The sequence below is a fragment of the Sus scrofa genome, chromosome 5 (genome assembly GCF_000003025.6).
Source record: "Sus scrofa isolate TJ Tabasco breed Duroc chromosome 5, Sscrofa11.1, whole genome shotgun sequence".
NCBI classification, from domain to species: domain Eukaryota; kingdom Metazoa; phylum Chordata; class Mammalia; order Artiodactyla; family Suidae; genus Sus; species Sus scrofa.
Window position 1 is genome coordinate 80,504,028 of NC_010447.5, and position 27,579 is coordinate 80,531,606.

Genomic DNA, 27,579 nt, shown 5'->3' on the forward strand with positions numbered 1-27,579 from the left:
ACAGACGTGGCTCAGATCCCGTGTTGCTGTGGCTCTGGCGTAGGCCGGGGGCTACAACTCCAATTAGACCCCTAGCCCGGGAACCTCCATGTGCCACGGGAAGTGGCCCTAGAAAAGGCAAAAAGACGCCCCCCCCGCCCGCCCCGCCAAAAAAAGACACTGGCTCTGGCCAAAAGCCTCACTTCCGCCTGGGTCACGTGCCCGCGCCGGCAGCAACCCGGCTTTCCGGTCCGGGGAGGGCCGCATCCCCTGCACTTTGGGTCCGGCCCGCCTGCTCGGGCTCCCGAACGCCCTTGCGCCGCCCTCGACACGCTGCCGACGGCCTGTGCAGCTCGCGGTACAGTCTCCCCTGGAGCGACCCTATAGGCCAGGTAGTGAGGTGTGCACTCCCTCATCTCTCGGAGCTTTCGCGGCGCGGTAAACCGCCCGACGCTGCCTTCCTTTCGCTCCGCTGGCGCTGCCTGTAAACTCTGAAGGCCCGGCCCCAACACTAAGAACCCACCGAAGGCTGGTCTTCCGCCTCCAGAGGGCGTTCGTGCGCTCACTGCCCTCCTCTCATAATTGAGGACCCAGGTGCTCTGACTCCGCCCCTGCGCTGCAGAGGGACTCGTTTCCCCTCACAGCTTGGTCGGGACCTGGGAACTTTCTAACACCGTCCGCTTTCCCTCCCCGTCCAGCCCGCCGACCATGCCTGCGGGCGTGTCCTGGACGTCCTACCTGAAAATGTTCGCCGCCAGTCTCCTGGCCATGTGCGCCGGCGCGGAGGTGGTGCACAGGTACTACCGGCCGGACCTGGTGAGTGCGGGAGGGTCCTCGCGCCTCACTCCTGGACTACTCCATTCTCACAGCAGCAGAAGTGATCTTGAAATTAGGAGCACGTCTGTCCGGGTTCTAAAACCGTATGGTGTCATCCTATTGCCTTTAGAGCCATGCTGGCCTGCTCTTACACAGTCTTCGGGTTTTACGCCGTCTGGCACCTGCCTGCCACTGGCCTTATTTTACACCATTTGCCCCTTTCCCCTGTGTTGCAGCCACACCGTTTCTTCTTCCTGTTTCTCAGACTCATCAAGCCTGTTCCCTCAAGGTCATGCTTCTTGGAATGCTTTTCTCCCAGATCTTGGCTTGGTTTTCTTCAAAATTTCAAGTCTCCACTCGAATTATCTCCTCTAGCAATGAAGGTCCTTTGGACAGCTCCTAAAGGATTCTTCCTCTGCTGTTCTATACAAGGCCTTGGTTTCCATAGAACACATGTCGTGATTTGTAATTATTTTATTCCTGTCTTTTTACTTCCTCTTTGTTTCCTCTGCTAAAATGAAGTCTCCAGGGAGGGACTGTGCCTGTCTAGTTCACTCTTGTATTTCAGTCACCTAGAAAAGAGCTTAGAATGTAGTAGATGCTCAATAAATATTTGTTGACTGAAGGAGTGAATATGGGCATTCAAAGGAGAGAGGAATTTATTTATTTTTGTCTTTTTGGGCCCATACCCGCAGCATGTGGATATCCCCAGGCTAGGGGCCAAACTGGAGCTGTAGCTGCCCACCTACACCAGAGCCACAACAACACAGGATCCCAGCCCTGTCTTCGACCTACACAGATCACACTAACGCTGGATCCTTAACCCATTGAGCAAGGCCAAGGATACTAGTCGGATTCACTTCCGCTGAGCCACGATGGGAACTCCAAGAGAGAGGAATTTATTATTTTATTTTTATTCTATTTTATTATTTCATTTCGTTTCATTTCATTTCATATCATTTCATTTTTAGAGCCCCACCTGTGGCATATGGAGGTTCCTAGGCTAAGGGTTGAATAAGACCTGTAGCTGCCAGCCTATGCTATAGCGACAGCAACTTGGGATCCAAGCTGCATCTGCGACCTACACCACAGCTCACCGCAATGCAGGATCCTTAACCCACTGAGTGAGGCCAGGGATTGAACCTGCAACCTCATGGATGCTAGCTGGGTTTGTTAACCACTGAGCCACAATAGGAACTCCTCCAAGAGAGGAATTTCATTTTATTAAGACTTCTCTGAATTAGAACTGGGAATTAGAGGTACTTTTGAGGAGTTATGGTCCTGGGGAGGTGGAGGTGACAACATACAGTGCAAATAATTACAAGAGTATGCTCAGGAGTTCCCGTCGTGGCGCAGTGGTTAACGAATCCGACTAGGAGCCATGAGGTTGCGGGTTCGGTCCCTGCCCTTGCTCAGTGGGTTAACGATACGGCGTTGCCGTGAGCTGTGGTGTAGGTCGCAGACGCGGCTCGGATCCCGAGTTGCTGTGGCTCTGGCGTAGGCCAGTGGCTACAGCTCCGATTGGACCCCTAGCCTGGGAACCTCCATATGCCGCGGAAGCGGCCCAAAGAAATAGCGAAAAGACAAAAAAAAATAAAAATAAAAAATAAAAAAATCAAGTATATATATATAAAAAAAAAAAAAAAGAGTATGCTCAGTGTTATGTTGTGGGTGTGAATGCAGTGGTTTGGATCACAATGTAGGGAGTAGGCATTTCTGCCTGGACTCTGGTCAGGTAACACAGAAAACCAACCACTTGTTGGTTTCTAATTTTAGTGAATTATTTTTTAATGGCCACACCTATGGCATGTGGAAGTTCCTGGACCAAGGACTGAACCTGAGCCGCAGCAGTGACAGCATTGGATCCTGAACCTGCTGAGCCACCAGGGAACTCCCATTTAACACATTTTTTGACAGCCTCGTACAATGTGGGACATTTTCATAGGGTTGTAAGAATTAAGGAGAAGTCTGAGATGTGGTCCTTGTCTTCAGAGACGTTACAGTATAAACTAATAGCTGAGAGAAGTAGACATGCCTCTAACATCATTATGATATCAGACCTTTGGGTTGATTCCGATCAGAGATGGGTGAACAGCGTGGTGGGAATGGAGTGGGGGGAGGGATACATTTCCTTGAGGTGGCACTACGGTGGGCCCTGGGTAATGATCAGAATTTTGGCAATGCCAACGTGAGGGGTCGTGTAGAGACCTTTGCAGGGGGCATTCCATATGGAGAGAACAGGCTGCACCAAGGCCTGGAGACGGAGGTGTGTGAATATTTACCGCCATACCTCTTAAGGTCACCTGCGACCCCCATGCTGTTAAATCCCGTGGGTCGGTTATCAGTCTTCATCTTTTAGTCCGTCAGCAGCTTGGGACATGGTGAAATAGTCTCTCCTTGAAACACTTTGTTCACGTGGCTTCTGGGAGACCACTCTTGGTTCTTTTGCCTTCGTGGTTGCTGCTTTTCACCCTTTCCTGTTTCTTCTTTATCTTCTTAGCCTCCCAGCACAGGTGGACCTCAGGGCTCTGTCCTTGATCCCCTTTTTTTCTGCCTACACTCACTTCCATGATCTCATTTCAGCACAGTGGCTGGTACTTACATACTAAAATCATACCTCCAGCCTGGCCCTCTCCTGTGAACTGACAGTTCAGTTATTCATTGTACACTTGACAGTTCCACGTGTATGGGCAGTGGGCATGCTCACAGCTTAGCTCCTGGCCTTCCCCCTGCTCTTGTTGAAGTCGTCCCTAACACAGTAAGGTCAGGCCAAAACTAGGAGTCCTCCTCAACGCTTTCTCTCTCATACCGCACAGAGCAGCAGATGCCACTGGCTCAACCCCAGATCCTCATCCAGACTCGCTGCTTTCCTCCTCTGCGACTACCCAGTTCAAGCCACTGCCAGTCGCTCTCACTGCAGTTACTGCCGTAGCTGCCTGACTCTTCCACCTTCCACCTTCGTGCCCTGACAGTCTCTTCTCAACAAAACCACCACTGCCATCTGTTTACCCTTGAGTCAGGTCACGTCACTCTTCTGCTCACAGCCCCCCAGTGACTTCCCATCTCTGCACCCCCTTTTCCCTCCTGTCCTTGTCTCTTTCTCACCCCTTGCTGAATACTTTGTACCAGCTGTGCTGACCACCTCACTTTTCCTTGAACTCAAGGGCATGTTCCTGCCTTAGCTCCTCTGCTTCAGTGGTTCCATCTGCCAGGGACACTCCTAGATGTGTCCTTGGCTGCTTTCTCCTCCCCCTCCATGTCTTTGTTCCAAAGTCACCTTTGCACATGAAAGGATGCTCAGCATCATTAGCCATCGGGGAAATGCAGATCAAAACCACAATAAGGTACCGTTTCATAACCACTATGATGTCTGTAATTTTAGAAAACAGCGAATGACAAGTGCTGATGAGGATACAGAGAAACTGGAACCCTTGTGCAGTGCTGTTAGGGGTATGACACGGTGTGGCTGCTGTGGAAGACAGTCTGGCAGATCCTCTAACAGTTAAACATAGAGCCACCAGCAATTCAACTTCTAGGTTTATACCCAAGAGACATGAAAACATAGGGCTACACAAAAACTTGTACATGAATGTTCATAGAAGTATTTTTCGTAAGAGCCAAAAAGTGGAAACAGCCCCAGTAAAGGACTGTGCGTGGATACATAAAACATGATATAGCCTTTTAATGGAATATTACTGGGTCCTAAAAGGGCAGGAAGCGTTGATGTCTGTGACAACACGGATGAACTCTGGGAACATGCTAAATGAAAGAAACGAGTGGTCTCTGTGAGAAACAGTCTCACAGAGACCACGTGTTATGTGATACCATTTATGTGAGAAGAGGCAAGTCTCTCTAGAGACAGAGCAGTGGCTTGGTGGTCAGGGGGTTGTGTGGAAATGGGAGTGACTGTTAATGGGCTTGGGGTTTCTTTCGGGGTGATGAAAATTTTCTAAAATGTATTATAGAGATGGATGTGCAACTTTGTGAATATACCAGAACCTCTTGACTGTATACATAGGTGAATGGTATGGTATGTGAATTCTATCACACTGAAGCTGTTACGCATTTTTTCTCAGGCTTTTCCTAATCACCTTTCTTGAAGCCAGTTTTGTATTTTTTGCCCACTGTTTTATGCTTTGCACATAATAGGCACTTAACTGTTTTTGAATAAATGTACTGATTTCTAATGCCTGCGTTCAGTGCCAGGCACATGGTGGAGGGTCAGTAAATAGTGCAGGCGTGGATTTCTCAGTGCAGAAAGCCTTGCTCACATTTGTGACCTGTAAATTGATATGCTTTCCCTCTGTGAGTCCTTTACTACTCAAGACGTAGCCCAATGAGTCATATAAATATAGGGGTAGGAAGGGACTTAGATCAGCTGCAGGTTCTCATACTAAAGATTTGTCATTGAGTGGCAGGGGACCTTTTGCTCTTTTTTATTTTTTATTTTCTTTGATATTTTTCAGGTCATATTTCATCACAGTCTAAGAAAGCACTGGTATAATTTTTTGTTTGTTTGTTTGTTTTAATAGACAATACCCGAAATTCCACCAAAGCCCGGAGAACTCAAAACAGAGCTTTTGGGATTGAAAGAGCTACAACGAGAACCTCAAGATCCAACTCTGCCAAGAACTCTGTGAATAGCAGTGTGAGAGTTAAATGTGCATTTTTAAAATTCATTTCGTCAAACTACTTGTTAAGCACCCAATACAATGCTGACTGAAACAGGAAGTGCTCACTAGATGTTAACTGATGCATTGAGATTTAATTATGGTTTGACCAGTGTTTCTTGAAAACTGCCAAAGCTTTTACCATTGCTTTCTTTAATGTGGTTTGATAAATACTTTTTTTAGGGCTGCACCTCTGGCATATGGAAATTCCCAGGCTAGGCAGGAATTGAATCAGAGCTATAGCTGCCGGCCACAGCCACAGCAACACCAGATCCGTGCCTCACCTGCGACCTACACCACAGCTCACGGCGGTGCCAGATCCTTAACCCACTGAGCGGGGCCAGGGATTGAACCTGCATCCTTTTGGATCCTAGTCAAGTTCTTTAACCTCTGAGCCACAATAGGAACTCCCAATAAATACTTAGTCTTGAATATCATGTGAGATAGAATTTTGCAGTGTCTCCTGCCCTTATAATTCTGGTTTATTTCTCTGAATAAGCTTAACTATAATGGCAAATGAGAATTATAAATTAAGTATAATAAAAATGACATTGACCATGAAAGCTTATGGTGAGAATTTAATATTTCTCTAAATTTTGGAAAGTACTGTTTGTACTAAACTGAATTCAGTTGAAATATTTACATTCTGAAATTTTTTTGAAACTGTTTACGTAACAAAATTAAAATAATTGTGACTTGGACAGTCACAAGCTCTTTACCTCCAAATTGGAGAAACCATTCGGCATTTCTCTTGTAACATGTAAAGTGACAGATAAACGAGTATGGTTATGGGTTGAATCGTACCCCCCCGAAAAGTTGTTGAAGTCCTAACTCCCAGTACCTGTGAATGTGTATTTGAAAATATAAAGATGAGGTCATAGAGTTGGCCCTAATCCAGTGTGAATAGTGCCTTTTTATAAGAAGAGGAAAGACAGACACACAGGAGAACACCGGGTGACAACAAAGGTGAAGATTGGAGTCCTGTGGCCACAAGCTGGGGGACACCCCAGAAACTGGAAAGAGGCAGGAAAGGATTCGACTGTCTCGGAGCAAGGAAGGGCCTGCTAACACTGGGATTTCAGACTTCTGGACTCCAGAGCTGTGAGAGGATGAACTTCTGTTGTTTTGCCAGTTCGTGGTACTTTTGGATTGAAGGCCTGGGAAACTAATACTAATGTTTTAGCCCTTTCCCAAGTCTATAAAAGCAGGACAGAAGTAATTTATAGAGCAGTCAGCTTCATGTTCAAGGCTCTTGTTCCCAAAGAAGTTTCTTTATGCATTCCTCATATCTAGGCTTATTATTTCTCAGGCAGTTAGCAAATTTCTACACCATACAGATTTTAGGGGCCTGGGTTGAAATCTTAAATTCTAAGTGCAAAAAAAAAAAAAAAAAAAAAAAAAAAAAAAAAAAAAACAACCCACAAAAAACAAAGTGTTTCCCTTTTCATAGCCAATGTCCTTCTCAGTTTAATAGTACAAAGCATCCAAATGAAATGGTTTATTTCCAGGCTCACATGAGTTTTTCTTTTCCACTGCATGTCCTCTGGCTCCTTATCATATGCTCCCAGCACACAGAGGACCCTCACTTCTCAGTGACAGGTGAGCAATGCTGCTTGACTTGGTGACCTTGTGCCTAAGACTTTCCTGTTGTTAACTGAGTACTTTTTTCTTATGAGAGATTGTGTACTTTACAAATAATCAAGCTTGTCACAGCTGCCACTGCAAGGGCAATGTCAAACTGGAGTATGTTTGACTATTTTTGTTTCCTGAAGTAATTTTAAAATTTTTTCCTCAACACTAATTCGGTAATTCTAATCTTGGTACCTCACTTCAAGTCGTCGTAATCCCCAAAGGCTTCAGGAAGGATACTTAGATTTAGTGTAAATCAACAATAAAAGTCTTAATTCTGAACTAATTTCATTAATTGAATTTGGTTAAGTGGTTTTTTGTACCGTTAAACCAAATTTTCAAATTCTAGTTTGCCACTAAAATATGAACACCAAATTGAGCCAGCTTTTTACTTTTAAAAAATTTTTATTTAAGTAGAGTTGATTTACAATGTTAATTCCTACTGTACAATATAGTCGCTCAGTTATACATATATACAAATATTTTTCCCATAAGAATTTCTTTTCCATTATGGTTTATCACAGGATATTGAATATAGTTCCCTGTGAAAACTGGTGAGCTCTGTTACACATTTTGTAGATAAAGCAGGCCAGGGACACTGCTCACTCTGCAGGAAGAGAGGACCTGCCCCTTAGGGCCAGTTTGTGCAGAGGGGAGGCCCTCATGCTGTGGGGGAAATGCAGTGGTACCTTGAGTACCCCCATACCTTCCTTTTACAGATATATAGAGTGGTCTGGCTATTAGGAAAAGTCATGATTTGAACCCAAATCTCAAGACAATGCCTTCACAAAGGTGAAAAATGAACTTTATAGCTATTAAAATACAAATGTACCAAAGAAAAAATGCCAGAGTTTCCTGGTGGCCTAGCCAGTTAAGGATGTGGCATTGTCACTGCTGTGGCATGGGAGCTTTTCTATGCAGTGGGCACAGCCAAAAACAAAAAACCAAAACAAAAAAATCCCACAACCACCCTCCCCACCCCCAAAAAAAGAGAGAAGGAAAAAATCAAGTATCAGGCAGTTCTATAAAATGAATTATGAAAGGACAGGTAAGACGCTGAGTATTCGGGATCTTTTTTATTTTTATACACATGACAAGATTTTACACCAAGAATAGTCAGTTAAATAGTACAAATTTACATTCATGAGGAATGTTAAAAAAAATTCAACTAAAAAACCCACTTCTTCCTGTGACCCACAATCCCAACATTTTACAGTGCAGGGGAGAAGGGGGCTGGGGGGGCAGGGAGCATCCAAAACAAGTCTCTCCCAAAAGAAATGACTTAAATTTCACATTCCCTCTCCACACAGGATCCAAATGGTGAGAGTATAATTTACAGTTCATCTTTTTCAGCTGTAGATGTCTGAAAAACAAAAACCACAAGACATTAAAAAACTAGCCCAACAAACAGAAGAATCATGTATGTACAAAATAACTGAAATGGACCCAGCCTATTCCCATTACTTGAGCTGTTGGAAGTCAGAACCTCACCTTGCTGCAAAATACCTACAATTCAACAAGATCAATAGCAGCTGAACACAACCAACCAAAATTTTAAAACAGCCTAGTGTTATTGTAGTTAAGGCAGAAGCAAGTGGCCAAGAACACAGAAGCACCATGCCTAAGGAACGATCCACTTTCAGATGCCTCAGGAACGGGTGGTTAAGCTGAGGGAATCAAGGAAGCAGCACACACTTTAAAGAAAAAAGTTATTTGCTCCAGCTTCTGAATTTGATATTAGATGCCTATTTCTCAGCAGATTCCTACAAGTATGACTTCTTCAACCGTGCTAACTTGGTAAAAACTAACACTCCAAGTCCCCCCCCTCCCCCGTTCTTGGTTTGCTCTACCTCTGATGTTTCTTGTTCTTCCTCATCTGCCCCCGCATCCATTTCTTCGTCGTCGTCTTGCTCTGTGTCTTCTGTGGTGTCCTCTGTTGTTTCTTCAGGTTCTTCTTCGGGTTCCTCTTCCACCTAAAGGTAGCACTGATGAGCCCATTAATGCACCAAATACTCTGGACCTGTTTTCATTTTGCTCATATAGTTAATTAATAAAATAATCAATAAAATAATTTCACTCTGGTTTATCCAGAGCTGTAGAGTAAATCCTCTAATTAGAATTAAAAGTCAAGCTAACAAAGGGAGACACACAAAAAAGGGCTGGAAAAGGGGGAATTTCTCATTAATTTCTAGAATAGTGCATGACACTGGGCATTCACACATTCAACACATTATTTCAAACCTTTGCATCGGGGTCAATGTTTAAGCTGAGGCGAAGCATTCTTTCTATTCGATCTCCATAGGCTTTAGTGTCTGGTAAGAGATACCCTGACCGCAGTGTTGCTGTTTCAAACAAAACCACAGCAAGATCTGAAACTGTTTTGTCATCTTCATCTTCCTGAAACGGAAGAAGTCCCACTTGATTAATAATTTGACAACTTTAATTCATTTGAATACTTTTGATAAGAAGGGTCCAACGTATTCAAATGAAAAGGCAAAGGACTATGGCTCTGACATTGCTCACCTTAACTCGTCGAAGCATGTCCCTGATCAGTGGATGTCTGGGGTTAATTTCAAATGTTTTCTTCTGACTGGCATAGTAACTGTTGAGGATTAAGAATGAACATTAACAGACATCAAGTTTTAGGGTCTGTAGATCGATACATCATTACATCATGCTTTCCCTTTTAAAGGGGAATGTACATGGTTAGATGAAAGAGTGCAATAAAGAGAACGGTTTTATTTACTAATGTACGCCAGCACCTCCTCGGCGTGGATGAACTGATTTGATGTCTTATTCATCCCCTCTTAATGTATCCACTATCCCAACTGCAGCTGTGCCTCCCAGAGTTCTAGAACATCTAGGCCGCCTCTGGCTGCTGCTCAAGTAACACCTTCTCCGTGATGCTTTAACCTATGTGGTCCTAAAAGAACCTGCTTCTTCCTCCGCATTCAGCTCTCAATCATTTCAAGGATACCTTCCATCACCTTCAGTGTTCTCCTGTCAGGGCAGACTGAGGACAGGGAGGAAACCTCTCTTGGTATACCTGCCATCCATGCAGCCTTAGAAGACTAGGACTTGATGTGTCACAAAGGACAGCAGCAATGTCTACTTTAGAGCACCAGTACAAAGACACAGTAGGTGCTCGAGTGTTTGTTCGATAGAAGGTAACTTCTGCTAATAAATGATTGAAACAGGTGGACATTTATTAAATGGCTCCCATACTGTTACAATGGGATTCATGCAGAAACTTGTTTTCCACCTGACATTTATAATCTAATAAGGAGGTAAGACATATAAACAAGGAAGAAGTCATTTTCAAAGCCACTGCTGTGACATTAAAATATAAACTTGAAATACGTATTTCCTGAAAATAAAGGGTACCAAAGACCCAGTGCTCGGCCCCTAAATTTGCATCCTTTACCCTTTATTTTGTGGGGCATACTGGTTGGGGGGGTGGGAAGGGTGGTTAAAAAGGATTTAACTCATTTGAGAAATATAATTGTCATTAACTCCACTTGTAACTATTATCTAAAAATGTAATAAAAATTGTCCAGATACCAAGCCAAGCATATAATCTAATTAAAAAGACAGTATGTGTAACAGATTAAGAAAACATCCATCTGTATGTAAAATACATCACAAGTGCAAGACCTTTTCTTTAGCAGCCTAATCCCTTTGTAAACTTGTCTAACACATGACAGACAGTGGAGGACATTTACAAGACATTACTTCTTTGTACGGAAGCTGGTGTTATCTTGTGAGGGAAGGCTGGACAAGAGCCAACACCTTGGCAGGACTTCTAAGGGCGCTTACTTTGTAGAGATGTCCTTGCCCGTCTGGTAGGCTTGGGCTTTCATGATTCTCTCCATGTTGCCTGACCATCCGTACTGGCTGGCTACGAGGGCACATGGAGACTCTGTCAGGCGCTGAGATACCACAGCCTTTTCAATCTTGGGGTAAGAAACCAAAAGTTAGATATATGTAAAACATCAACAGTTCAGTGATTGCGTTTCAGCTCCATAAGGACTCAAAGAGATCTTAAACAGAGGCAGACCAGAAAAGCACCTCTCATTCAGATTCTTAAGAAACCTTTTTTTGGGTCTTTTTAGGGCCACACCCGCAGCATATAGAGATTCCCAGGCTAGGGGTCTAATCAGAGCTACAGTTGCTGGTCTAGGCCACAGCCACAGCAGTGACAGATCCGAGCCATGTCTGCGACCTACATCACAGCTCCCGGCAATGCCGGATCCTTAACCCATTGAGTGAGGGCAGGCTTCATGGTTCCTAGTCAGATTCGTTTCCACTGCGCCACAACGGGAACTCCAGGAAACTCTCATTTAATTACCTGAACTTTTCAGTCAGAGATAAATACTGAAACACCAACTTTCAAAAACATGCAACATTTAAATTTACATTTAACCTATAAAACTTTAAGCTATCATAAAAGCGGTATTAAATGATGGAAAACTTTCAGTTACAAGTAACCAATACAGAATAATCACTTATCCTTTTAATGCTTTGTAGTTCATAAATTTTAACCTTGTCCTCCCAGTAATTTAACCACAACATCAAATGTTATGTACACCTGGTTACAAATATAACTGGCTGCAAAGTTTAATTTGCTGACGAAGTATTTTTTTTAAATGTAGATGCAAAAATTTTCACAATTTTTAATTTCCAAAATACCTTGTCCTTGAGGGCTTTATCTTTCATCCAATTGAGCAGAGGCTCAAATTCTTTCTCAACTGCTTCACGATTCTCCTTACTTTTCTCACTTTCATCAAACTTCACTCCTTCCTTGGCAACATTCTGAAACCTCTTCCCATCAAACTCAGGAAGAGCCTGAATGCAGTATTCGTCCACAGGTTCTGTGAGATAAATCACTTCATAGCCCTTTTTCAGAAGTCGCTCAACAAATGGAGAAGATTCAGCCTACAAAATTAAGAGAAGCAACCAAATTTCCAAGGCTGGTCTTAGTATATATATTTGCTCATCCTAGTAGCTCTCTTCATACAATACTAGCAACCCCATTTCACAAGTGGAGAATTAACAAGTGCAGAGAATATAAATGGCCTTTACCCCGGCAGGGACTGACTGACCCGTCTTCAAAACTACTTTAGTTTAGAGTTACAAGTAAGTTTTCTCCCCCCACCAACCCCCAAAAGGTGGCTATAAACCCCCAAATATGTACCAAGACCAGGTGAAGTTCACCTCACCTCTTTCCTGCTGGACCCAGCCATGAAGTAGATTTTGTCTTGCTTCTCCTTCATTCTTTCCACATACTGGTCTAGACTAGTAATGTCACTTGGATGATGAGAAGACTGGAATCTAAGAAGTTTAGCAAGACGTGTTCTATTTGAGTGGTCTTCTATCACACCAAGCTTGATGTTGGTACCAAATTCTTTCCAAAAAGTATCATTATACTTCTCATCAGCAATCTTCTTGATCATGTCCAGAGTTTTACGGACAAGCTTTTTCTAATCACCTACACAAAATTAAAGAATAACTGATCAGAGAACTTCATCTCAAACTCCTGAGAAGCTACCATATGGAAGGTAGCAGGGGAATAGTGGTCAAAGATGCAAAGACCAGCATTTCTCAAGGGCGGGGGGATGGCAAGCACTCCTGGGTCAGACTGAGCAGAAGCCAAGTCGTCAGTTATGACGGTCGCAAGACTGCCCCTTTTTTTGGCCCTTCCAGTGGCATATGGAAGTTCCAGACCCAGGGATCAAATCTTAGCTGGCTTAGCTGGAGCTGCAACCTAGGCTACTGTGCCACCGTGGGAACTCCAATCACAAGACTACTTAAATGCTTACAATCTAAGCATTTAGGCCAGGTAGTGGGTGTTCCCTATACTCTTCTTTCAACTTTTTTGTAGGTTTGAACATTTTTATTATAAAATGTTGGGAGAATAAGCAGATTCTCAGGGTTTGATCATTCTAGAGTGAAATTAAGTTCTTTATCTCAAGAGCCAAAGACTAGTCTCAAAACTTGGTGATTCCACTAATGGAACCTGTCCTGCAAAGCCCAATCAAGGAGCAAAGCGTGTTTCTTCCCACGCTCACCTTAAGGAGTTTATGTTGCTGCAGAGTCTCACGGGAAACATTCAAGGGGAGATCATCTGAGTCCACCTTCAGATGGCAAAACAAAGTTCAGTGAGCAAGAGGAATACTGCGAAGAACCCCACGTCCAGACCCCCTACTCGAACGCCCCACCTCCTAGTTTTCTCCTGATACTTACAACGCCCTTGACGAAGTTCAGGTACTTGGGCATCATATCATGGAAGTCGTCTGTGATGAACACGCGGCGCACATACAGCTAAGCAGAGACCAAGAGAGTCACTTTCTGGAAATCAGACTTTCAAATTTTAACCTCTATTTATACTATTTAAAAACCCACCTTAATGTAATCACTCTTCTTAGATCCATATTCATCAAATAGCCCACGTGGGGCAGATGTGGGTACAAATAAAATTGACTTGAAGGTAACTTCCCCTTCAGCAGTGAAGTGGATATAAGCCATGGGGTCGTCGCTTTCCTAGGAAATTGATGTCTTAGTCATTGAAAAGGCACAGGAAGGAGGCAGTACAAAACTAAGCAGTTTTATCATGTGGTACATGGTCAGTTGAACTTTTTTTTTTTTTTTTGGTCTTTTTAGGGCTGCACCCGTGGCATATGGAGGTTCCCAGGCTAGGGGTCTAATCGGAGCTACAGCTGCTGACCTATACACCACAACCACAGCAATGCCAGATCTGAGCCACGTCTGCGACCTACACCACAGCTCACAGCAACGCCGGATCCTTACCCCACTGAGTGAGGAGACCAGGGATTGAACCCGAAACCTCATGGTTGCTAGGAGGATTCATTTCCACTGCGCCATCACGGCAACTCCCCAGTTTAACATTTATCTAACAAATAAGTTCCCCTACCAAAAGAGGTGAGGAGGGGAGGGAAGAGGAAATGATTAAGACCACACTTCTAACTGGCTGGATGTAGTTGTTTTGACGCTGACCATCAAGAATGTTGCTCAATGACCTAAACCTGGGGAGATGGATGAGTCTGGGTTCCACACATCTGAGAATAGGACAGGAAAACCACCAGCCTGTCTAAATGACAAAATAATGTACATTTCATGTGTACTAGTCAACCAAAAAACTACTCGGATTTCTTCCATGAAATCTGGACTACGGCAGTGGATAAAAAGAGGTGCGTAAATAGCTACCAAGCAAAAGGACAAGAATCCTCTGCAACATCCATTACTGCGTCCACATGTAGCTGCACAACACTTAAAAAGAAGCTCATCCATACTGAGATGTGCTGGTCAGTGTAAACTTCACACCAGACTTTGATGACACAGTACAAAAACCCAACCAAGCAAAAAAAATCAAAAAGAAAACAACTCACTTTTTTTTTTATATTGATCACTTGTTGAAATAATACTGTTGGGTATGTTGGTACGTTGGGTTAAATAAAACATATCATTAAAAGTTAACTTTACCTGGATCAAATTTTTTCTCATGTGGACTCTACAAGACTTAAAATCACACATTGCTCACATTTCTAATATCGCTGCCTGAAGCGAAAGTACCTTTATTATACACTAGACTATACAGTTCATGAGAATAAAAATAGAGGCAGGGAGTTCCCGTCGTGGAGCAGTGGTTAACGAATCCGACTAGGAACCATGAGGTTGCGGGTTCGGTCCCTGCGCTTGCTCAGTGGGTTAACGATCTGGCGTTGCCGTGAGCTGTGGTGTAGGTTGCAGACGCGGCTCGGATCCTGCGTTACTGTGGCTCTGGCGTAGGCCGGGGGCTACAGCTCCGATTCAACCCCTAGCCTGGGAACCTCCATATGCCGCGGGAGCGGCCGGAAGAAATAGCAAAAAGACAAAAAAAAAAAAAAAAAAAAAAAAATAGAGGCAGAACCAAGGGAAATGTTTTAGAGGTAAACTTTAAAGGATGGGTGGATGTTAATGTAAGGAAAACAAAGGTTAAGTCACAAATCAACAGATGGATTAAAAAGTAAAGAACGGAGTTCCCAACGTGGCGCAGTGGTTATTAACGAGTCCGACTAGGAACCATGAGGTTGCGCGTTCGGTCCCTGGCCTTGCTCAGTGGGTTAAGGATCCGGCGTTGCCGTAAGCTGTGGTATTGGTCGCAGACGCAGCTTGGATCCCACGTTGCTGTGGCTCTGGCGTAGGCTGGTGGCTGCAGCTCTGATTAGACCCCTAGCCTGGGAAACTCCATATGCCGCAGGAGCGGCCCAAGAAATGGCAAAAAGACAAAAAAAAGAAAAAAAAAAGGAAAGAACAAATATAGCCATAGACTACTGAGTATTTCCTAGCCATGCTAAGTCCATCAAACTGTTCCATTTTGTACAAATGTTTGAGGAAACAATTTTGAACAATTTTAGTCAATGCTAGTTTTGGATTCTGAGTTTCAAGAAGTGATCAGTGAAAGAAAAATAGGCACAGCAACAGATTTAGTGGTTATTCCTAGGCCACGACCTTAAGATAAATGTCTGATGTTGTAAACAAGCTCTTTCAGATCACATAACAAGCCATTCAATAATATGATTTTGTTTTACAGGTTTCTATAGTGGAAATCAAGCATCTACCTATGTAAGTAATTCTTAATCTTTTTTGTAGTGTAGACCCCTTAGCAATATGATTAAAGCCTATAATTTCCTTCTCATAGTAAAAATTTTTAATGCAGAATATAAAATAAATGGGATTAAAAAGAAAACCAGTTGTGCTGAAATAGTTGTTTTTGAACATACTTTTGATTTAGTAATGTTTCATCACATTATTCTAAAGTAATATTTACCTTTGAAAATGATTTGTAGAAAGCTTTGTATTCATCATCTTCTACTTCCTTTGATGGTCTCTGCCATATTGGTTTGATATCATTCATAAGTTCCCAGTCCCAGACAGTTTTTTCAACCTGAAATTACAGTATTTGATTAGTCACTCCTAGCAGTTATACTGGTGACAGCGGTAACCACACCTTTAGAACATTTCAAAATAATATTAATATACAAAGCACCAAGGGGTACCTCTATTTTAATATGGTTCCTACCAACTGGATCAAACCTTTTTTTCTGTTTTACACAGCCACACCTTCAGCATATGGAAGGTCCCAGCTTGGGGCTGAACTGGAGCTTCAACTGCAGGCCTGTTCCACAGCCATGGCAATACTAGACCTGAGCTGCCTCTGTGACCTATGCTGCAGCTTATGCCAATGCTGATCCCTTAACCCACTGAACGAGGCAGGCAGGGATAGAACCTGCATTCTCACAGAGACTACACTGCATTCTTAACCTGGGAATTCCTGGAACAAAACTTCTAAAAGAAGGTATTTCTCTCACCAATTAAGATTGATATTTAATGTAACAAAAGGTTAGAATTATAATTAATAAAAATCCAATTAAGGTTTTTCAATTATTTTTAACTAGCTAAAATGTTAGTTCTTGATAATATCTATTTTGAAGTTAGAAGTATATACATACTATGTGTTTCTATTTCATGACTCAGTAGAAATCCAACATCTTATAGCAAATGTTTCTCAAAACCCACCACCTACTTCTCTCTACTCTGCAACCTGAGCAAGCCAGAACTAATGTTATAGCTATTATCTACATGACAAAAAGATGCAAAAAGCTTACATATCATAAGCCACAGTCCTGGGCAATATACAGAGATCAGAAAACTCTGCAAAAAAATGATCTGCATTTGCAATTCCCACCATGGCAAAGTGGTTTAAGAAGCCAACTGAAGCAGTTCTGGTCACTGCTGAGGTGTAGGTTCAATTTCTACCAGGCACAGTGGGTTAAGAGATCCAGGTGTTGCCACAGCTATAGCACAGGTCACAGCTGCAGATCAGATTCAATTCCTGGCCCCAGAACTTCCATAGGCCACAGGTGCGGCCACAAAATTAGAGTTCTGCAATGCAACAGGGATTGGCAGTGGCAGGTATGATCCCCAGCCCAGCAGAGAGGGTTGAAGAATCTGGTGTTGCTGCAGCTGCAGCATGGAACATAACTGTGGCTTGGATCTGATCCCTGGCCAAGGGAACTTCCACATGCTGTGGGGTACTACAAAAAAAAAAAAAAAAAAAAAAAAAGGTTGGGCCTGTGATTCACTCCTTGAAACAAAAACCATTAAACACTGAAGCTTACCTTAAATCAGCCTTGCATATTTGGGATTCAGTGTTTTCTCTAACATGACATAAATAATATTTTTACCTTAGTTCTCCCTGCTCCCCCCACCCCAGTTTATTGAGATCTAATTAACACATTCACTGTATGGGTTTCAGGTGTACGGCCTCAAGGTTTGAATTACACATGTTGTGACATACAACATGTCACATCTATCATCTCATATAGATGAGAATAAAACAATAAACAATGAAGAGAAATGGAACAAAAAAAGAAAATGTTTTTTCTTATAGTAAGAACTCTCAGGATTTAGATTTCCTCTCCTAACAATTTTTCTATACGTCACAGAGCAGAGTGAGCCCCACATCACACTGCACATTACATTCCCAGGACTAAATCATCTTCTAACTGGAAGTTTGTACCTTGTGACCACCTTCCTTCAACACCCCAACCCCAACCCCTACCCCAGCACTCTGTCCAACACAAATCTGATTTCTTTTTCTGTGAACTTGGTACCTTATAACCTACACAGTATTTTACGCAGAAAGATTACACAGACTTACTTTTTTAGTTTTTGGTTTCTTTTCTTCTTCTTCTTCTTCTACTGCAGCTTCATCATCAGATTCCTCTTTTTCTTCTTTTGCTGCTTCTTCTTCTTCCATAGGTTCCTCGACAGTTTCAGTCTGTTAGAATAGAAAATAGATCATAGCTAAACTTGTTTAATAATTCTGATTACATCTGTAGACTATGAAACAAAAACTACAGCTCAAAAGAAGAGGTCCTCAATAAGAAAACCCTGCGAGAATCCTATACAGAAAGAGCCATACTTAACTTGCATTTTTTAGGTGTCCAGTATTTAAATAGGTACCAAGATAATACATATAAAATTTATTCATATAGATTTACCTTGCTGCTCCATACATAAATAGGAAAGTTTATGAACTGTGAATATTTTTTCACGAGATTTTTAATTGTATCCAATTCAAGGTAATCAGATGCTTCTTCTTTTAAAACAAGGCTGCAAGGAAAATAAAACGTTGAGACACATTGTGGTTTGAAAGATCTGATTATGTGTTGATCTAAATGACTCTAATAGCCAGCAGTTCTACGTACAACCCAGTGTCCTCGTCATGCATGCTAAGAACTCCCATCACCAATAAACGCTTATGAGCTAAGTATACCAAGCACGGGTACGGTAAATGGAAGAACCTGCCTCACACTCCCTCGAGTGGTTTTTACTTCGTTCCAAGTGAAAAACGACAATGTCCCCAACCTTCTAAATGTGCTGGATTTTTTTCACTTGAACAACAGTAATCGTAAGATGGCTGAATGTGGAAGATCACCGAAATATTCTGGAGAAAAGTGGAATCACATGCTATGGTAGAAGTCAAGTGATTACCTTAGATGGCTAACTCTCTAATAAAAACATTTTCCTTAAAAAAGGCCAGAAAATTAGTCCGAACTATTGTTTATACTTGCACTATCCAAAACAGAAGCCACCAGTCACATGTGACTATTTAAATAAAAGTTAAGTCAGTTCTTTAAAAGTCGACAGTCACATGTGGCTGGTGGCTGCCGTATCAGACAGAGCGGTGATAGAGTATTTCTACACAGAAAGTTCTACTGGACAGCTCTAGCCTAGATAATGACAATACCAAACACTGTAGCACTCCTTCCTCCTCTTCTTGCTCTCCCTTTGGCAATACCCTCCTCCATCCACCAAAAACAACAATCGTACCATCTAAAACATAGTGGGTAGCCCGTATCTTGACGTTTGTGCACCCAATAAATATGAGGAATGTTGTAGCCATGGCTCCCTCTCTGCTTCACAAAGCTTATAGTTTGCTAGCACTTGCCAGGAAGTAGACAGTACATGACAACACAGCCTAGTGAGGGGCCCAGTCTCTGGTCTTGGAGCATATTTATTAGTGATCCCAGGTTGGTGGAGAGTTGCATCAGTTTCGGATGCAAACTGAAGCTGACCGTTAGACATCTTAGAGATTTAAAAGGCAGTTGGACATAGGAGCACAGAGCCCAGCACAGAGATAGTCTAGACCAGGAGCTGGCACCCATGAGGAATTTTATCAGGACACAAACTCATCATGTCTTGTCTATGGCTGCTGTCAAGCTAGAAGAGATCCTATAGGCCAGAAGCTTAAAGTATTTACTAGCTGACCCTTTAAGTTTGCTGACTCCTGATCTAGACTAAGAATATAAAGAACCCTGAGAAGGATCTGGAACTTGAGTCCATGACAGTGGTTAAGACTGCATGAGGGACAGAGGAGATTGAGAAAAGGGCTGAAACTTAACTTCTGAAGAAAGAGGATAACAACATTTAAGAAATAGGTAAAGGAACATGAAAAGATGGAGCTAGGGACTGAGTGGATTGTTTTAAGGAATGAGAAGGGAAAAGCAAATTCTGTAGAAAACACAAGAGAAAACCTACCAAAAAGATAATCTATTGCTGGGAGCCATGCCAACTGAAATAAGCCTCAGTTTACTGGACTTAGCAACAAGGACTACTGGTGACTTATTTCAAGGGAGAGGTGGTGGATAAAGTCAAAATACTGTGGGCTGAGCTATGAACAGAAGGTGAAGTAGCAGCAAAGGCAGGTGTGCTTTTTTAAGGAGCTTAACTGTAAAGGGGAGAAAAAGAGATAGTGCCTGACAGTCGAAGGGGACATGATACCAGCTGTCTCCTTTCCTCCCAGGGATTCTGCAACAGTTTGATGGAAAGAGGACAGTGTAAGTAAAGGCTAACTTTTTTTTTTTTTTTTTTTGTCTTTTAGGGCCATATCTACAACATATGGAGATTCCCAGGCTAGGGGTCAAATCAGAGCTATTGCTGCCAGCCTACACCACAGCCCCAGCAGCTCGGCATCTTCGACCTATACCACAGCTTACGGCAACGCCAGATCCTTAACCCACTGAGCAAGGCCAGGGATCAAACCCGCGTCCTTGTGGATACTAGTCAGGTTGGTGAACCACTGAGCCACAATGGGAACTCCAGCTGGAAAGGCTAACTTTCAAAGATGCGGTAGGAATTAATTTGTGTTTAGTCTCTGAGGAGGTAAGATGAGAGCACAGAGCAGAAATGGAGACTAGCTGTAGGGAGAAATGTAGAAACACACGCCTCAGGAGAGCAGCAGACAGAAGACAGAAGCAATTTTATCAGTTAGCATTTACAGGATGCTAATTTCATGATCTCATTTAATCCTCACTAAATCTCTCAAAAGGGTACAGTGGTAGCTAATTTAGGAATACGAATATGAAGAGTGGGAAGGAAACGGAATTATCTGATGGCTTCTATTTTATTGGCCAAACAGAAGATGAAGTCTTATGTATGTAGGGCAAGATCCTGACCTTGCCACTTCCTTGCCTTCGCTCTCCTTTTCCCTTTGACTTTAGGTCCTCAACTGGACCTTCTGCCTCTGGAACTTCCAACATGCGGTGCTCACCGCCCAGAACATCTGAGCTGAACCTGTCACCATTTCAGAAAGACCTTCCGATAAGAAAGGTGTCCCTGAACTTCCTTTCTGGCATCTGCCTTCTGAAATTATTTCAAGCTTTTTCTTCCTTAGTAGAATGAGCCATGTGAAAGCAGGGACTGCAAGTGTCTTATTCTCACTCCACTGTAGCCCTAACCCCTAGCAGGCTACAGGCACTCAAATGAGTGTGTCGAGCAAATGGTGGGGAAGGAGGGCTTGAAGGCACAAGCAATTCTGCCCAAGGAAAGGAAAAGCTGTTGTAAAGGTTTCCTTTACTGATCACCATCCATGCTGCCTGCATCAAACTGTCCTACTGACCCTTATTCATTCAAATAGATGTTATCTGCCAGGGAGTTCCCGTCGTGGCGCAGTGGTTAACGAATCCGACTAGGAACCATGAGGTTGCGGGTTCGGTCCCTGCCCTTGCTCAGTGGGTTAACGATCCGGTGGTGTAGGTTGCAGATGCGGCTCGGATCCCGTGTTGCTGTGGCTCTGGCGTAGGCCGGTGGCTGCAGCTCCGATTGGACCCCTAGCCTGGGAACCTCCATATGCTGCGGGAGCGGCCCAAGAAATAGCAAAAAGACAAAAAACAAAGCAAAACAAAACAAAACAAAACAAAAAGATGTTATCTGCCAGCCAAGCATCAGGCTCTAGGAACGGAGCAGTCTACCAAACATTGGCTCCAATGGAGCTTACAAGGCACCTCCCCTGTCTCTTAGCAACCTAAGACATGAGCACCTCTGGGACATCATTTTCTCTCTCTTTCCAGTTAAGAGATGTGCTCTCCATTTCTCTACCACCTAACAGAGAGGGCACTGGGGTATAACCATTAGTTATGCGCCTAAAAGATCAGGGGATGTGAATGTTAACAACAAAGGTGGGGAAAGATCAATTCAAAACGACTAAAAAAATACTAAAATATAGTTGTCTAATTAGTTTTCATTAAAGGAAAATCTGTGACAATGAAGACAGGAAGTGTCTCCTAGAATTAAGAAAACTGGTCAAGGAGTTCCTTTCGTGGCGCAGCAGAAATGAATCCGACTAGGAATCATGAGGTTGCGGGTTCATCCCTGGCCTCGCTCAGTGGGTTAAGGATACGTGTAGCTGTGGTGTAGGCCAGCAGCTGTAGCTCTGATTTGACCCCCAGCCTGGGAACCTCACAGCCTGCTCTCTCCCACCCTCGCCTAACCCTGGTTATGATCCTAAATATTTTCAACGGTTTCCCAGAGTCTCTTCTCACCCAGTCCCACCATCTTCCACGGCACCTTGAGAAAACTCTTAAAAGTTCATCAAACATTCTATCAGTAACTGCCGCTACCTGAAAGGAATTCCTATACTCTTGTAAACACGCTGTGCCTCTGCCTTTATGCACGATGCTCCACAGACTGACACTACTCTTCTAGCTCCAGCTCACCTGGAGAACTTGGACAAGCCCCTGCTCCAAGAAGCCTCCCTGCAAGAGCTAACCCTTCCCACCCTATGCTCTCCGAGGACAGTGGCCTTCCCATCACTGGGTCTGGCCTTTAATGAGGACTCAAAATGCTTCCAGTGATGAGAACTGTTCAAGTTCCTCAATTTTATAGGCAAAGAAATTAAGGTGTAGAATAAGCCACAGGGAGCCAGAACTGGAGAGTCAAAATCCTGGCTGTGACTAGTAATTCACATTAGGAATCAGTAATACTCACGTAATTGTCGTTCCCCGTCCTAAGGTGTTTCCTCTGGGGTCAGCAATTACAGAAAATTCATTGGAGTCGGACTCCCAGATGTGCTGGGTGTCATTGTTGTGTTTTGACGTGACAATAACTTTATCTGCTACAAGGAAGGCAGAATAGAAGCCAACACCGAACTGGCCAATCAGTTCCGAAGTTGACTGGCCATCTTCTTGTGCCTCCGTCATTTTGTTTAAAAACTCGCTTGTCCCAGATTTGGCTATGGTACCAAGGTTTTTAACCAACTCTTCCCGGGTCATTCCCACACCAGTGTCTGTGACATGGAGCAGGTTCTTCTCCTTGTCACACTGAAACCAAGACAATAACAAGACAGTTTTAGTTGCTTAATACTTATGGTATGAAAAAGCAATACTGAGCTATACACTGAGAAACTACCAGCTTTGGCCACATCAATTTTAACACAGAAAACAGAACTGAGATAGTTCTCTCCGTATAGTATTTAATATCCTTTTCAAAAAGTGGACATCCTGGAGTTCCTGTCGTGGTGCAGTGGAAACGAATCTGACTAGGAACCTTGAGGTTGTGGATTCAATCCCTGGCCCTTGCTCAGTAGGTTAAGGATCTGGCGTTGCTGTGGCTGTGGGGTACGCCGATGGCTGTACCGCCAATTCAACCCCTAGCCTGGGAGCCTCTATATGGTGTGGGCGTGGCCCTAAAAAGCAAAAGGGGGGGGGGCATCTTGAAGTTCTCTTATGGCACAGTGGGTTAAGGATCCAGTGTTGTCATCGCAGCAGCTTGGGTGGCAGCTATGGCACAGGCTCTATCCCTGGTCCTGGAACTTCCACATGCCGTGGGCACACACACACAAAAAAACACTTTAAGTACAAGCATTTTTCTTTGTAAGGAATAAAAAGTTCAGCCTATTTGGTAAAGTATCAATATAAAGAGGGCAGAGACTGGTCTAAATGCCACAGGCTAGAGAGACCTAAACAAACCAAGTCATTTATGACAAAGAAAACCCACCAGATCCTTAACCAGCTGTGCAAGGAGAAAACGCCAAAATTTTATGTTTTACCTATTCTTTGATGGAAAATAAAGATTAAAACTTGAATGACTTCTGCCTTTGGAGTCTGTGGTGATCAATGTTCTTCACTAAATATTCCCAGCTCTCTGCCTTCCAGAAATCTACTTCTTCCACTATGCTTGGATATGGCCAGGTGACTAGTTCTAGCCAGCGTTGCAAGTGGGAGTCAGGAGTGTGGCTTTCAGGCTGGAGCTTTTAATCAATGAGAGACCCTCCAAGTTTTCTGTGCACCGTGGCAACCAACTACACTCCAGATGGCAGCTGCTCAATCAGCCCGGGTCCTCCAGTAAGGATGATGCAAAGCAGAGGCCATGGGATGCCTGTGGTTGGCAAACTTTATCTAAAAAAAGGGCCAGAGAGTATTTTGGGCTTTGTGGGGCCATGTGGTCTCTGTCAAAGGCAATCACAGATAATACACAAATGGGCATGGCTGTGTTCCAATAAAACTTTAATTACAAAAATAGGCAGCAAGTTGGATTTGGCCCACAGACCATTACTTTGCTGATTCCTGATTTAAGTCTTTGACACTTGGGAATGTTATTTCCTCATAACCTAGCCTATCTTGACTGATCTGGATTCCCTCTCTCCAAGGACCCTTTCTTTCTACTTTAAAAGAAAACTGTTCTCAGCTTACCTTAATTTTGACCGTTAACTCCTCATTTCCAGCAAGAGCATTTTCATCAGTCAGTGATATTAGCCTTATCTTATCCAAAGCATCAGAAGCATTTGAAATCAGTTCTCTTAGGAAAATCTAAATGGAAGCCGGATTTAATACACACTTAGGTCATCCTCAAGATACATGGGATGTTAAATTTAATGTCAAAGCTCATTTTATTTCTACTCTGTGCTCTGAAAAAGCACTCTTTACGTACTAGACTTCTTATAGTGCACAGGTGGCTTTACTCTCTTGGTAAAAGGAGGTACAGCTCTTTACACAAGGACTGCAGCGACTATAAGGGATACCTGCACTGGTCAGAGTAGCTAATACTCTACTTTCCTCCTACTGACCTTTATGTATATAAGACATGAGGCTTAGTTTGTATGACTGCACTTAAAAGATTCACAGCTATTTAGCAGGCCATGAACAAAACTGGAGGGGAAAGGGAAAAAGAAAGGAAAGAAATGTCTAACAAACACCCCCCACCCCCACCCGAACACACACAAATAACTATCTAGCAGCAATTCTTACACATACTGGGTTTTTAAACTTTGCCAGCGACTTGCTTGGAATTACTACGTAAGCACATTCACTGTGAAAGTAAACAAATATGCTACCATACAGAAACAAAATATCTTTATTATAACCAAATGTTGCTTACCTCTTTATTTTTATATAATGAATTGATGATAAGTTTCATCATTCTGTTAACTTCAGCTTGGAAGGCAAATTTTTCTGATTTCTCTCTAAGTTCTCTTATTTGGGATGCATTTAATCCATCCAATTGAATAGCTTCTTCCTCTCTAAGGAAAGAAATTTGATAAACTAATACTGCATTACTTAGTTCCCTCCAAAAATACAGCATTTGTGATGAGAGCACGGTGGTCTCTTAAGGTTGTCTTAGGGGTAAAAAGGACAAAGTGGAAATCTTTATAAAATATGACTAGCCCACCATTTCATTATTATTTTATTATTTATTTCATTATTATTTTAATACAGCAACAGGTTACTTTAAAACCATGTTGGAAATACTTTGTGCTTAAAACTGTCAGAAAAATAAACCCAACTTCCCTCTACTAAGAAACAAACTCACACTCATTTTTGCTCCCTCTCACAGGCCTGTCCCTCTGCCTGCCTAAGGGTCTACATAATTTTAAATCCTAAGAGACCAAAGTAAAACATCACTCCACTTACAGAAATCTTTAAGGAAAAAAAAAAAATTACCAAGGGTACACACTTGCCAAGTACACAACCAACTGTAGATCTTTTCTAAGATCTTAGGAAGGCTATAGCGCCAGTATTATCAAAACAGTTTTCCAAAGAATTCATTCCGTTTTGACCATTCTTAGGGGCAATTTAGGAGATACTGTGCATGCACATGCTTGCTCCCCCTAACGTTTTCTCTACTATCTAGTAATTAAATTCAAAGTGTTAAAACTTCATCTGGACCTTTGGAGAATGAACATAAAAAAATTACTGTATTCCAGGGTTTCCCAGGGGTTATTTGCATCGTTCCGGAAGAGTACAAACCTCTGTACTATTTCATCATCTGTCCTGGAACCTTCTCTACTTTTACCCAGATCTTCTTCCACTGTCCCATCCACATCCACTTCATCCTCAGCGCGGACAGACCCTGCGGGAAAATGTAATACCAGAAAACTCTCAAACACCATAGCTCCATGTACTTCTTAGAAGAAACAAGATCAACAAGGCAAGGGTAGATGTTGCAAAATTCACTTGGAAAATATGGGAGGTGGGGATGAAAGAATGGATCCACTGGCTTGAATATCCAATATAAACCCATGTCAGCATATTTCTTATTTAAGTTCAGATACTGAGGTCCCCCAGTGGATTCTGAAATACGGAGGCAGCCATCACTTCTGAAAGGTGGCCCAGAGATTCTTCACAAACAGCGCTTAGCTGATTTGCTACCAGGCCCCCTGTACATTCACACGTGTTGCGCGCAGGCCGACACAAGGCTCCAAACTGACCATGCCAAACTTAGTCCTTCGATGTCACAGGTCAGAGCTCAAACAGAATTTGTGCAACCTCTAGCGAGGGGAAGTGAAATTGGGCCTAGGGGCCTGACAAAGGGAAGAAATATTTAGAGATTTTAAAATGTTAAGGAGTTTGAGCGAAAGTGAATCAACCGCGCTGCCAATGCCGGTCCGCTGCCCCAGGGCCCCAAGCTTCACAGTCCAGCACCTAAGAAAGGAAACTCGCGTTGGCGAACAGTCGGAATACCGGGGGCGGAGGGTCCTCAAACTCGAGCGGCCAAAGATTGCGGCGTTTGACAAAAGTCCTCGGAAGGGGACACGCAATGCTCCCAAGGGGCGCGAGCCCAAGCCAGGCCCCACTCCCAGAAGACTGAGACTTCTAAGAGCGGATACTAGGACATCCGCAAGAGATTTAAACGACTCCATTCTCCTTTTTTCTTTCCAGAGTAATTAGAGTAAACGAAATCCCCTGAACCTCTTTCGAGGAAAATCGATGGACATCCCCATCCGCCCAGCGCAGACCGTGTTATCCCCTTCCCAGGTTCAACGCCCCCAGAACCTTCGAGAAGAGGCCGTGTTGGAGCGGGGGGGCGTCCAGGGGTGCCCGCTCCTCCAGGATCACTCACCGAAGGTCAGCAGGACGCAGCACAGGCCCAGCACCCACAGGGCCCTCATGTCGCACGGCCGGTGAGTCTCAAGTCCCCTTTGATCGAAGGAGCCACCTCCGCCCCCCCTCCCCTGGGCTCAGAACCTCACAACCACAAGCCGTGCGATCCGCCCACTACCCCCCAAGCAGGTCGGGCCGCTTTTCACCCCCACTACTCGCGGGCGGGGGACGGGAAACACGAACCCGCCAATCGGGCTGCACCACGCACTCCCTGTACCCAATGGGAACTCGTAGGGGGGACCGCAGTCCACCAATCGGAGCTGTCCAGGTGCGGTGCCCGATGCCCGAAGCGTGGCTCCTTCCAATTGGTCAGTCTTGGCTCCTCTTCTCCAATCAAACGGTTCCGCGGGCCCCTCTCACGAGGGACCGCCCCTTTGCCTTGGTTGCTTTGGCCTCTAAGGGAAACCGTCCAATGAACGTCAGCACAGAATTCATCCCTCCAGGTGGAGAGGTCGCCCGGAACTACTTCCGGATCTTAGAGCGCGTTTATTCTGGGACCAAGAGAAGCGGTAGCCATGGCAACGCGCTCTTCACCTTTCCCTTGTCCCCGCGTGGGGTCATCTTGCGAATGATTCCGGTGCGACTTTTTGCAGCCAGTTTTCTATTTGGCAGTGCTTCTTGGAAAAGAGACACACGTGAGAGGTTGACAATCCCCCTAGCGATGTTCCATGGGGTGGTGAGAAACTACAGTTCCCGGCATGCAACGTACCCCGGGGAACACTGTAGTGAATGCTGGGAATCGTAGTCTTTATTCAGTTGCGTAG

General features: G+C 43.6%; 2 protein-coding genes across 7 annotated transcripts; one reads left to right on the plus strand and one right to left on the minus strand.

Moving 5' to 3' along the window:
- Positions 213-15,915, plus strand: C5H12orf73 (chromosome 5 C12orf73 homolog). Of its 5 annotated transcripts, XR_002344189.1 has the most exons (4): positions 213-371; positions 678-795; positions 5,328-7,064; positions 15,685-15,915. XR_002344189.1 is itself a non-coding variant. In XM_021092650.1 (3 exons), exons 2-3 carry the CDS (start codon positions 688-690, stop codon positions 5,433-5,435), a joined length of 216 nt encoding a protein of 71 aa, XP_020948309.1. In that variant the 5' UTR covers positions 216-371; positions 678-687; the 3' UTR covers positions 5,436-6,879. The 5 variants fall into 5 exon arrangements, 4 of the variants coding, with proteins under 4 accessions (XP_020948309.1, XP_020948311.1, XP_020948310.1 ...); XM_021092650.1 differs by lacking the exon at positions 15,685-15,915 and having other exon boundaries at positions 216-371; positions 5,328-6,879; XM_021092652.1 differs by lacking the exon at positions 15,685-15,915 and having other exon boundaries at positions 231-573; positions 5,328-6,879.
- On the minus strand, positions 7,486-26,989 carry HSP90B1 (heat shock protein 90 beta family member 1). Of its 2 annotated transcripts, NM_214103.1 has the most exon segments (19): positions 8,156-8,457; positions 8,945-9,067; positions 9,336-9,491; positions 9,618-9,696; positions 10,911-11,047; positions 11,784-12,029; positions 12,314-12,569; positions 12,572-12,582; positions 13,163-13,228; positions 13,338-13,415; positions 13,497-13,634; positions 15,922-16,038; positions 17,815-17,934; positions 18,158-18,269; positions 22,425-22,756; positions 24,128-24,244; positions 24,813-24,954; positions 25,682-25,784; positions 26,775-26,835. In NM_214103.1, coding segments are annotated over 19 exon segments (2,412 nt in total). In that variant the 5' UTR covers positions 26,824-26,835; the 3' UTR covers positions 8,156-8,427.